This window comes from Plasmodium chabaudi, assembly GCF_900002335.3.
Source record: "Plasmodium chabaudi chabaudi strain AS genome assembly, chromosome: 8".
NCBI classification, from domain to species: domain Eukaryota; phylum Apicomplexa; class Aconoidasida; order Haemosporida; family Plasmodiidae; genus Plasmodium; species Plasmodium chabaudi.
This window is the reverse complement of record NC_030108.2, coordinates 486,412-499,569: the sequence shown is the minus strand read 5'-3', so window position 1 is coordinate 499,569 and position 13,158 is coordinate 486,412. Positions and strand designations below refer to the sequence as shown.

At 23.3% G+C, this 13,158-nt stretch overlaps 5 protein-coding genes across 5 annotated transcripts; 4 read left to right on the top strand and 1 right to left on the bottom strand.

Annotated features, from left to right (window-relative positions):
- Positions 1-1,064: 1,064 nt before the first annotated feature.
- On the top strand, positions 1,065-3,385 carry PCHAS_0810400 (conserved Plasmodium protein, unknown function; the record flags this gene model as incomplete). The annotated part of the gene is made up of 2 exons (XM_735622.2): positions 1,065-1,224; positions 1,347-3,385. The coding sequence occupies 2 exons, from the start codon at positions 1,065-1,067 to the stop codon at positions 3,383-3,385; spliced, it is 2,199 nt and encodes a 732-aa protein (XP_740715.2).
- Positions 3,386-3,462: 77 nt separating this feature from the next.
- PCHAS_0810300 (mitochondrial carrier protein, putative) lies at positions 3,463-5,104 on the bottom strand (the record flags this gene model as incomplete). The annotated part of the gene is made up of 2 exons (XM_740515.2): positions 3,463-3,554; positions 3,655-5,104. The coding sequence occupies 2 exons, from the start codon at positions 5,102-5,104 to the stop codon at positions 3,463-3,465; spliced, it is 1,542 nt and encodes a 513-aa protein (XP_745608.2).
- Positions 5,105-5,931: 827 nt separating this feature from the next.
- Positions 5,932-7,876, top strand: PCHAS_0810200 (tRNA pseudouridine synthase, putative; the record flags this gene model as incomplete). Its single annotated transcript, XM_016797832.1, has 8 exons — positions 5,932-6,000; positions 6,293-6,384; positions 6,536-6,730; positions 6,839-6,926; positions 7,042-7,100; positions 7,219-7,306; positions 7,388-7,488; positions 7,657-7,876. 8 exons carry the CDS (start codon positions 5,932-5,934, stop codon positions 7,874-7,876), a joined length of 912 nt encoding a protein of 303 aa, XP_016653747.1.
- A 616-nt stretch (positions 7,877-8,492) lies between these two features.
- On the top strand, positions 8,493-9,941 carry PCHAS_0810100 (ribosomal RNA methyltransferase, putative; the record flags this gene model as incomplete). Its single annotated transcript, XM_731774.2, has 1 exon — positions 8,493-9,941. The coding sequence occupies one exon, from the start codon at positions 8,493-8,495 to the stop codon at positions 9,939-9,941; it is 1,449 nt and encodes a 482-aa protein (XP_736867.2).
- Positions 9,942-11,401: 1,460 nt separating this feature from the next.
- PCHAS_0810000 (conserved protein, unknown function) lies at positions 11,402-13,084 on the top strand (the record flags this gene model as incomplete). Its single annotated transcript, XM_016797831.1, has 8 exons — positions 11,402-11,411; positions 11,568-11,732; positions 11,822-12,035; positions 12,130-12,295; positions 12,443-12,505; positions 12,585-12,710; positions 12,838-12,909; positions 12,995-13,084. 8 exons carry the CDS (start codon positions 11,402-11,404, stop codon positions 13,082-13,084), a joined length of 906 nt encoding a protein of 301 aa, XP_016653746.1.
- Between the last annotated feature and the right edge of the window lie 74 nt (positions 13,085-13,158).

The window sequence follows — 13,158 nt, the reverse complement described above, 5'->3', positions numbered from 1 at the left end:
TATATTATAATATATGCATTTCATTATTTTGTTTGGTTCTCTATCTATACATATATCTTTCTTTATTCTTTTTTTATTTGAAAAAAATTCATTTTAAAATATGAGTATTTCTTTAAAGTTTATGCATTAGCTAAGTTCTTTATGTAGCACTAATAAAATTATTTATATATTTTTATTGTCTTATTTATTTTCATATATGAATTGATAGATTTTTTTTGTTATTTATTTAATATTTTTTATTATAAACAAATGAAAATAACAATTTTTATAGTATACTATATAGGATTAAAAATTTTAGTATAAAATTGGTGTATTTGCTAAGGCCTTATTATATCATTGTATTTGTGTAGGTATACTTATATTTAGTTATATACAATAAAAAATATTGTTTATATTTATAATGAAAATAGTTATTTTTTTTGGATATATTGAAGCAAAACCATAATAAAAATAGTTAAAAAATTATTTTAATATAAAATAAAAATTTCCATTTTTTTTTCACATATATATACTACCTGCAGAATAATCATCGTATGCATTTCTCAAAATTCCCTTGCATATATGCATACTATAAATAACAGGGTATAATCATAATAATATTTTGACAAATTCACATGTAATATTTTATTTTTAATTTTCATTAAATAATAGTTTTATATTTAACAAGTTTATATATTAAATGAGGGATGCAAAATATATTTAATAAAATTTATATTTGGAAAATTCAAGTTAATAAATTATTTTTTCCAAATTTCAATGGATATACAAAGTATATAAATTAACTATTGCTGAGTTCATAAAAAACAACATTTTTAAGTTTTTCGTGAATAATTTTGATAGTATATTTAAAAAAGTATATATTTATTGTTTTAGTAAGCCTATATTATGTTATATTTTTTGTTTGTATGTGTAAAAGTAAGAAATTGCAGCACATTATGATGTTGTTAAAATAGTGAATTTTTTGAATTGTTTAGGTTTAACTATATTGTTTTTATGTTTTGTTTGCTTATTTAATTTATTTTATTTTTTTGTTACATTTTTAAAATAAATTAAATGGAGGTAATATGCTTAAAATATCTTCGTATGCCCCATACATATACAAATGCACTAATGTCAAAAACTTAAAACGATTTTATGAGCACACACAAAATAAAAATTACAATGATGTAATTCATTTTTCAAAAGGGCTATATCAATATATGTGTAAATATCCCCACAGATTTGGTAAAATTAGAACAAGCAAATGTTGCATGACTTATACATGTATATATACCATATTTCCATGCATAAATGTAATTATTAATTTTGTTGTTTTACTTCTTCCATTTTACTGTCTATTTTTTTAGATAACTCATTCATAAGTTTTGCAAGAACACTATTCAATGATATTTCAAAAGTAAAGATAGTTGATGAAGATAAAGGGGATATATGTCTTTTGATATTATTATATATAAAATTAAAAAAAAAATGCAAAACATTTACGGTTGGGAAAGATACAATTAAATATTTAAGTTGCATTATTGAAGAAAATATCGAAAACTTTGATGAAGATGATCTTTCAACTGTTTTAACATTTTTAAGTTGTACAACAAATCATAAATTATATTCTGAAAATAATATAGGAAATAATATAAATAAAAATAAAATAAATATTGAAATTACAAAAAAAATTATAGAGAGAAGTCAAAATTATTTATATAACTTTAAACAAATAAAAAATTTATGTATATTATATAGTTATTTATGTAGAGAAAATATAAGTATAGAATTACATAATAATGTTCTTAAGAGAATATTTTCTGATTTAAATAAATGTGAAGGTACAGATTTAACAAATATTATTTTTAATTTTTATCATATAAATAATTATTTTTTCAACACCTTTTTAACAAAAATATCCGACTATATTGCACACAACGAGGTAGGAAAATATGAAGAGTCAGAAAGTAACTGTAATAATCCAATTTTAGACACAGACGAGGTAATCAAGTGTAAACATTACAATAGCGATAGTAATAAGTATAATAACAATGATTGGAATGTGTGTGAGGAAAAATATTTGGAGCAAGAAGGCAGTAGTATAATAAAAAATTATGCTATAAAAAATGATAACAATTTTAAGAAATTTCATTTTAGTAATTTATTTAATATATATAATTGTAATATATATGTATACAATTTTATAAATAATTATAATAAAATATTTATGAAAATAAAAAAATTCAAATTAATAGATCAATGTAATTTTATAGACAATATTTGGAAGAACTGTAGACTTTTATATGATTTTTATATACACTTTGAATATTATGTAAATCAAAAAGTTTGTTATAAGAACTGTTTAGGTGTGAAAGACAAAATAAATATCGAACAAGCCCTATTATATGACAACATATTTTGTAATAACAATTTAAAAATACTTATATATATATACAAGAATGGAATACGTTATCATAAATATTATTTTAATGAGCTTCGTATTTTTTTGAAAAAAAATATTTTAAGCATACTAGAAAGTAATCTTGAAAAGGTGGAGGTAGCAAAAGAAAATGAAGATATTAACAATGTTGATAATGAAAAATTAATAAAAATAAATAACAAGCATATTTATATTTTATTAAATGTTTTATGTCAAATGAATATACAAAGTAATCAAATTTTAAATATAATAATTAATGACTTTAAAAAAAATTATAATCATTACACTCTTAAAGAAAGTTTATTATTATTACATTTTTGCTTTAATCATACAAATGTAGAAATATATAAATTAATTTACACACACATTAATAATATAATGAAGAAAATAACAAATAGTAAGAACATAATAATTCCAAATAATTTTGGTTTGTTATTTTTTCCACCCTGTCTTTATTGGAATAGCAATGAAAGCATGTATAAAATGTATATACGCACATTTTTAAAATATGCAAAATATTATTTAAATAAAAACAACGGAATTGAAAGATATAAGTTAAATGATGAACTTTTTTTTTTGTGTTTAAGTTACAACATATTGATGCATAAAAATGAAAATGAAAATATATTAACCAAATTTAAATTAAAACAGTTAAAAATAATTTATGAATTTCTACAAAAATTTGAAAACATAACAAAAAAAATTAAAGATAATAATTCTTTGTGCTTAAAAGATAAAACAAAAAAAAAAAACAAATTATATTTTTATAATTTTTTATTTGAAAAAAATATAAAAATAAATAATATACTTAAATGTGTTGAAATATGTATGAGCCAAAATGAAAATATATATATCAATTTTATTAATTTTTTTAACATACACAAAAAATTTTATTATGCTTACATAGGGTATGAAAGCTTATATTATATACCATCGATCGTACCCTCAATAATAATCCAAAACTAAACCACTTCTGCTCTTGCACTGTCTGAAAGTATGAAGACATGTTGTCGCATGCCCACACGTATATACGTATGCCATCTCTAGGCACTTTTCAACTTCCTCATTGCATATTCGTACGAAAACCAGGTTATGGATGTGGCGGGGATGGTTTTCAGCAAATTCACGTAGATTCCTAAGAAAGGGGAAAAACGGGGTGCATAAGTGTTTTATGTAAGCAAGCTTTGGCACACAAGCTTGTTTAATGTAATTATTTTCCTTTTCAACGGGGTTACCTCGGTAGAGGGACTTAAAGCCGTACACTCGAATGTTGTACAAAATGAAGCTGCAAGACTTGATGTGCTTCCTTTCATTGTTTAAATAGTTTGTCGCAATTTCATTATTCATCGTTTGCATCCTTGTCCTTAAAACGAGAAATGGATAACTTACAATTTGGGCAATGAATGAGCTTGTAATTCCAAAAAAAAGAAAGGAAAGACAATTTACATTTTTTATACGATGATTACAATATAAACAATGAGGATCTTGATTTATTTTTTCATGTCGATTTAGAAATTTTGTTGAATTATAATTATTTGGAAATTTATTTATTTGATATAAATTATTCGTATTTTCATCTTTGTAATTTTGTTTATCCTTTTCTGCATTTTCATCTTTGTAATTTTGTTTGTCCTTTTCTGTATTTTCATCATTTTTAATTTTATTATTATTTTCCTTCATACAATAATTTGAATGAATATAATGTTTATAAAACTCAAAAAATTTATATTTTAAATAATCATATATACTCATATTACATCCTGAAAAAAATATAACACCATATATATGCATACATAAACCATTATAAAAATTTCTAAACCCTTCATATTTATAAATATTATATAGACATTTAAAAATTCCATTATTTCCATCTTTATTTGATACGATTAATCGTGTTTTGACAATTTCAAAGGGATATATAAATATAGCTGCTATAACACCACTTGAACTTCCGATTAAAAAACGAATAAAAAATGGTATATCGATATTTTCTTCAAGTTGATCAGATTCATTATTATTTTTTCTATTTTTATTATAATAATTATAAACATTGACTTTCATAAACTCATAGGAATACATTTTTATAGACAGTTCAGGAATTATTTTAACGATATTAACACAGTTGCCTCTAAAGAATCCACAAATTGCTCCATCCTTTTTTATAATATCAAATATTTCAGAAATTGTTAAATTATTAGTTATTTGCATTATATATTTTATTCGATCTAAAGGTGCAGTAACAGTTCGAGATATTATCCCTGCATAGGTTGAACTCAAAATGCTATTTATTGCGTTTTCTTTATCTATCAGTATGCTAAACTGTTTTTTTATATCCCTATTGTGTTCACTACTTTTACTTTTACTTTCACTGCTTTGATTTTCATTACCTTTTATGTCATCGCAACTGACTATTATATCGTTGTATAGTTTGTGATTAGGGTTAGTTAGGATGTTTCTCCAAATAGTGTAAACATTTTTGTTATTACTCATTGGGTTTTCTTTGGGATTGTCGAAATTTATACTTTGATCTATTCCCGATAATTTATTTTGTAGATATAAATTTTGGATATTCCATTTTTTAGAACGATTTTGATTCATTATATTTTCGGGTTTATTATTTATTAAATTTTTACAATCTATTTCATGTAAATATTCATTTGGTTTATCTATCAATGTATTTTTCATTTCTTTATTTTAAACAGTACTCCATATTTTTATATTCCTTCGATATTATTTTTCATTTATTTTTGAATTTTTCGTAAAATAAGGCATGCATATGTTGGATTATTGGACTATGACTTATACGGGTAAATAGGAAAATAATTTTTTAATATAATTGGATACAATATATGATTGCTTTAATTCGATGCGAAGATAATACAAAATAATGTTAAACATTTCTGTATTTTTTTATCCTCAAATTATATGTTCACCGCCGTTGTTTAAAACCTATATAAGGTTTATACTACATAATGTTATGTATATTTTTTTTTTTTTTTTTTTTTTTTTTTTTTTAATTCCGTATTTTTGTATTTGCAAGTGCATATGCTAACGTTGTGAATGTTATAAAAAATTATATTATTTATAATACACAAATTTTAGTTATTTATGCATTATTTAATAATATATTTTTATATTTGTTTTCCTTATATGAATTATTTTTTTACAATTTTTTTATTCCATTATATTTTTTTTTAATTTTAAAATGGATATTGATAGGGATAATAATTTTTAATTTGTTTACCATTTATATGTTTGACTATTTTTTTTCTTTCCTAATTATGTAATATATTTTATTCGTCCGGTTGTAAAGCATACAAATATTGCATGTATATTTATAAGTCATTGCCCAGTGTGTGTTTCAATCTACGCATTAACTGTACACGCATATTGTAGTTCAATTATGTAAATATTTTATTTTTCAAAAATCACATAGTACATAATTATAACCACAAAATGCGCGTTAGTCATATATAAATGAATTTTACAAGATGAAAAAAACGTAATAAAAAATGGAAGAAAGCACCGATGGGACACGCAATTTTATCATATTCTTCTCATACATAGGAATAGGATTCAATGTATGACAAACAAATATATATATGTTTATATTTAAGAATGTGTGTGTATGCATATTATTATTTTATATTTTAACTGCCTATCAATTTGGGGAAGCTTTATATGTAGTGTTTATGCCAACGCGTACGCCTTAAACTAAATAATTTGACTGCACAAGTGCATAGCCAATTGTCTTATTCTTTTCACTACCTACATATTACTGCATATCGAAATGGCATACCATTTTGTAAAGCGATTTAACAAATTATATAATTACAAAAATATATTTTTTATTATTAAAAAAAAATAATTTAGGGATCTGCTTATCAAAAAGACAATAATAATACAGTCGAAAATAAACTGATAGAAAGACTTCACCAATTAGATTTAATTTCAGACTCCAATTGGTAAAAAATAAAAAAATTATGCATACTTCATTTTATTGGCAACCCTTATAATATGCTATGTTAAAATGGGGAAGCTACTTTAAAAAATTTAAACGTTTTAATAAGTTGTTTATATTTACAAGTTTAATAATTTGCATGTTTTTTTGCTTAGTTCCTTTTCCCGAGTGTCGAGAACGGACAAAGGGGTCTCTGCTCGCATGAATGCGTTAACTATAAGACTAAAAATTAAGTACCCACATTTATCTATATCGATTATTGAAAAAATATATCTTAAAGAATTAAATAAAAAATTAAAAAATATACAAATTGTTCATATTCAATGTGTTCCAAATAATTTTGACGCTCGGTAAGTCGCACTTAAAAAGTTCATTCGTTTGTAACCAGTTTCATTTGTTCATAATTTTTTCGCAATTTTTTTACTTTTTTTTACTTTTTTTACTTTTCTTCCCACCAGCTTAAACTGTATACAGAGAACTTACCTCTACTTTTTTGTCAACAAAAATTATAACATTCCTCGGATGAATGAGGCTGCAAAAATATTTGTAATAAAAGCTGAAAAATGATTATTCTTTACCTGACTTGTTCATATATATTTACTCCTATTTATATGAACATGACAATTATCCATTTCATTAATTTTTACACAATTTTATATAGTTAGGGGAACATGATTTTTCTAATTTTTGCAAAAAGCGAAAGAACACCATTTCCTTTATGTAAGAAAATAGACAAATAAATTTTATGCAGCTCCAAATGTTGTGTCATTTATATTTGTATATTTATTTATTGGCATGTATGACCTTTACATTTTTTTTCAATTTTAATTTTATACAGAAGGACTATTCATAAATTTGAGATTAAAAGGATTGATCAAAACTTTTATTATTTTAAAATAAAAGGGACATCATTTTTATACAATCAGGTAAATAATGTATAGGCATTATCAACACATATGGAAATGAATAATTATTTATAATGTTTTGTATTTATTTTCCTTTATCAGATTAGACATATGGTTGCTTCCCTATTTTTAGTTGGGAAGGGACAGTTGGATGAGCATGACATAAAAAGCATGTTGGAAAATAATTCCGTCAAAAATAAAAAGTAAAACAATCAATAAAATATGATACCTATTTCTACATTGTCTATACAGGCACATGCATATGCAAGTTCGCATATAAAATGGTTTCATTCATTTGCTAATATTTTCCCCTACATTTTCCCCTACATTTCCCCCTACATATTTTCTTAAATTTCCCCCTCCCATTTTAGCTACAAAATAGCCGATGAGTGCGGGCTGCTATTGCATTCATTCAAGTTTAGTGACCTCAATTTTGATGTTAAAGTTGATAATAAAATATTTTTAAATGCTATGAATAAGTATATACAAACAACAATACTTTTAGTATCCCTTTGTTATCCCTTAAAAATTAAAGACCCAACTGATAATTTTTTTGAAAATATATGCGATGAGAATGAACAAATACTATAGTAAATTTGTCAATAATAATTTATTTGTTTAAATAAGATATATATATAATATTTTTTTTAATCTGTGCTATACCTTTTTTAAAATTAAAAAAAATAATAATCTATGTTCATACTATCATGGTATAATATTCCATTTTTACTTTAACTAATTAAACATTTATAATTTATTAAAAATTGTATTTTTTTTTTAATACAAACTATATTTGATTATAAAAATTAAGAATAAAATTTGGGTGTAAGCCAACATATAATAACATATTAATATAAAGTTAACCATATTTTTTGGTGCCGAATTTGTAGAATATATTTCTTTATATATATTTGAATTTTTTTTTTTTTTTTTTAAATATATATGGAAAAATAGTATCAGTTCAAAAGCTATTTTTTTACTACCATCAATTATAATATTAACAATTTTAAGTTGTAGGAAAGAAAAATGAAATAGCTTTGTATTTATGTAAGTTTGTCATTAATATGTATGGGTATAAAAATGTGAAAAAAACATATCAGGAATGGTTGAACGGTTGAAGTATTTATAGGGGCCTACCATTACGTACTGATATAATATATATACATACATGCATACATTTATTCCTTTGAAAAATTAAAAATATAAAATGGGAAAACTAAGCAAAGATCGTCGAGACATTTATTACAGGAAGGCAAAGGAAAATGGATATAGAGCTCGAAGCTCTTATAAATTAATACAAATAAATGATAAGTTCGAAATATTTAAGTTGTTCAATCCAAGTAACTATAATAATAATGATATTGGCGTAGTAGTAAACAAATATAATGACGAATTTTGTTACAATATAGTTGACTTGTGTGCCGCCCCAGGAAGCTGGTCGCAAGTCCTTAAAAATATTTGTTTATACAATTATTATAATATGCTATATTTTATAAATAAAAATAATAATATGAATAGTGAATTAGATACGTTAGAACATGAAGAATTTGTAAAAAACTTTTCCTTATATATAAATTTTAATGATACTTTGGAAAAAAAAATTGATAAATTTTTAAAAAATAATAACCACCAAATAAAAGAACCTAAGCTTGTTGCAGTAGATTTACAAGAAATAGGGAACATGAATTATATAAATATAATACAAGGTGATATTACAAAAATGTCTACAATAAATCAAATTTTAAAATGCATGAATGGAGATGAGAAGGAAGTTAAGCCATTTCCCGATACTCCTAAGCATGGATGTAATGATGAAAGTGACATAAAATATAATAAGATTGAAAATAATTTATTAAATAAGGAAAAGGACGAAAAAAAATTTGCGTATGCCCATGCAGTTGTAAGTGATGGCGCTCCAGATATTACAGGGATGAATGATATCGATGAATTTATTCAATCTCAATTAATTTTATCAAGTTTAAAAGTTTGTTGTTCTGTTTTAAAAGTAGGAGGAAATTTTATTAGTAAAATATTTAGGGGAGAATATACAGGTTTATTAATATTTCATTTAAATAAATTTTTTGAAAAAATTTATGTTTGTAAACCTCAAAGTAGTAGAAATAAAAGTTTAGAATCATTTCTTGTTTGTTTAAATTTTGGTTTACCCAAATCAGCTATCACTTCTTTATTTACAAATACAAACGAACTTTGCTATGATTGCAAAAATGAAAATGAACTTCGAAATGTGCATATAGAGTCAATTAATGGAAAGGACCAAGATTGTGAAGACTGCCAAGAAGATAAACTTGATAGCGATTTAGATAGCCCAGAAAACGAAAAGGGAAACAACATAAACATAACTAATAATGTGACGAAAAAAAATTTAGACATTTTTAATTTTTATTGTTCAGATAGTGATGAAGATATAAAATATTTTAATTCAGACGAAGAAGAAAATGTTAATAATTATATTTCTTCAAATTTTTCATCAAATAATAAATTATTTTCTTTTGTTGCAACACAAAATTATTATGATTCAGACAAGTCGTATTTATTACCCCAAAACTATATTAGACATGAACCTCAAATTATGCCCTTACAACCTCCATACCTTTTATCATTACAAAATCGGAGAAAGGAAACAAAAAAGGTATAGTTTTTAAATTGGCTATTTATGAAATAGAATAACATTACACGTATAAGCATGTTTATTTTTTTAAATGCTGAAAAATGGTGATACAAAAAATTAAAGTAATTATTCATGTATGTCTTGTATTTTACAATGCATGACACAGTTTTTTCTTTATAAAAATTATTTTCCATAAAATGTGTGTGCATTTTATTAAAAAAAAAAAAAAAAAAAAAAAAAATTTTATTTTAAAAAGCTAGAAATTAGCTAGATTCATTTTGGCTTGTTGATAATGCATACACATGTATATAAATATATACACAGATATGGATATGTTTATTTGTTTGTTTATTTTAAATGATGAATAACTTAAATCGCTTATTTGATCAATTTTTTTAAGCTATGATAATATAATTAAAAAATGGTATAACAATATGAATAATTAAATTATGTAATGTAGAATATTGTAATAGTGGGAGTGACCAAAGGACAATGCCTGCTTATTGAACTGTAGAATTATAACATTTTAAAGAATGTGCGAACGGTATTGGAAAATACGGATAAGCACTGTATAAAAAAAGGGACTACACACAAGCATTTAAAATGTGTACTATAAATATATATATATTTCTGAAAAGTATTGTAAGCCTATTTTATATATCCCTTTTTAAATATAAGGCATAATATGTATATATAATTAAAAGGATTAATCTATATATAATATGTAGTAAGTAGCTGGTATATTAAAAAAGGAACTTTAGAGAGTTCATACACACATACCTATACAATCACTTATTTATAAATACAAAAAAATATGTTAATTTTTGATTTGTGCTACAATAAAAAATAAGCATTCCTATTAATTAACAATATTTAACAACATAATTTGATATTAGCTTAACAATTTATTTGATATAATAAACATATTTTTTTAAATATATATTAATATTATTTATTTGCATTTATGGTATAGACATATGAATAATATAATTTGTGTTTTATATTATATTTCGAGGGCTTATATTTTAAAAGGTTATTTTTTTATTATTTTTATTCTTATAATTCTTTTAAGCATTTTTTGTACTTTAATTTTTTTATTTATTTATTATTTATATATTTTTTCATTTTTATTTATTATAATTATTTTTTGTGAAGGGGTAGTGACGATTGGGGCTAGCAAAAAAAAAATTCACAAAATATAAACAAGCATACATATTATAATAAATTTACAAAATAAAAAAATGATAAAAATCTATAATCTTCCTTTTTGTAATTAATTAATTTTTTTTTACCTTATTTAATTATTTTTATTTTTTGTGTATGAGATAAACGCGGCTTTTCCATAATGCTGGAAAAAACAACAAACACATACATATAATCAAATATAAGCATCATAAATAGCTTGTGTTATTATAAAAAAATTTAAAGGATCATTATTTTTATTTTCGTTGCGAATATTTTAAATTTATACTTCCTCTGTTTTCCCAATGAGTACAGGTATGTGTTTAAACACAAACATAAAACCTGTTTAGCCAAGCTTAAAGAGGAGCGTGAATACACTGTAGTTTCACTTTGTATTATATGCATATGCATGTGTGTGCTTATACATATATGTATATATTATTTTTCTCTCTTTTTTCTCCCCCTTTTTAGGTGTTTATTTGCTGATTTTGTTAATATATGTCTACGTATTTCTAAGTTACCGGTTGTATAAGCTTATAATTAGAAACAAAAGCATTTCATCTATTCCCTCCTCCAATTTGACGGGGGAGAAAACTCGATATTTTTTGTTTTGTTTTTTGTTTTTCTGCCATATAAGTAATATTAAAAACGGAAAAAATGTTACATGTGTGCAACCCGAATGTGACGTCTTTTCCATTTTATTTTTTTTTTTATTTTTTGTGCAGGTCGAATTTTATCAACAACAATACTAACATATTTAGACATTCGAGATGATGCAATAGATTACAACACAATATTATTATTTCCAAATTTTTATTCTTATTTGATATTACTTAAAACAATTCCAACATACCTTTTTTTATCATCCTTTACAATAATTATACTTTTTTGGTCCCAAGTATATTACTCGTCTATACTTGTAACATCACAACATTTAAAGTAAGTTATTTTGACAAATTTTTTTCGCACACATTTTTATATATATATTATTCGCTCGTTTAAATTGTGCATATTTTTTTTTATCAAATTGCAGGTCTTACTATCTATATATAAATGGCGCAGGATATGCAATAAACTTATTATTCGCAATTATAGAATATTTATTAAGCTCCTTTAAAAATTATGTATACTTCAATTATATTTTTGAAGCATTAGTTGACTATCTAATAGCCATTTCCTTTTTGTATTATGGAATAAAGGTAAATAAAAATAGCTAGCTACTGGCATACGAAAAAAAAAAATATACTTAATTTATATCCCTTTTTTTATTTTGTCTTATACTTGTATTTACAAATGTAGTATATATACTATTATTTTCTACATAATATTCCCATACCTTTTTGAAGGTTACTGCAAAACTGAAGGAAAAGAATAAGGGGATATCTCAAAAAAGCCGGATTACACAAAGGGTAAAAAATAAATAAATAAATAAAGCACGTTAAAAATTGTGCAAAATTGTCACAATATTGACTTTGCCTTTCTTTACAGATATTATCATTGGCAATTGTTATGTTTATGATTTTATCTCTCAAAGGGTTGTATTCCTTTTGGTGTTTCACAAATGATGGAGAATTGTATAATTCCTATTATGATGTCCCAACATATGACGCACTGGTAAGCTTATAATTTTTTTTATTACACTGTACATATATATTTTTTTAGGCTATGTCTTTTAGTTGGTTTACCTTATAATTTTTCTACATACCTAAACAAATGAATTTCCCTTTTTTTAAACCCTTAGATATATTTTATTTCGGAATGTATCCCCTCCATTTTCATAATTTATACTTTTCAGCCAAATAAAGACAAAAGCGTAAGAAAATAAAACAGTATTTAACAAATATATAAAAATGTTTTTATTATTTTACTTTATTTTATTTTTATTTTTTTTTTGTTAGTCAATGAGTTTCGAATATGCAACTCCACTTTGCTCTCAAGTATTCGATCCATATAATTATAAAATGAAGAAGAAAAAAGCAAATAATTAATTAATTTAAAAAATATGTTAGTTGTTTATATGGGCATATTATACACATATGCTTAGAGGGCCCTTATACTATGT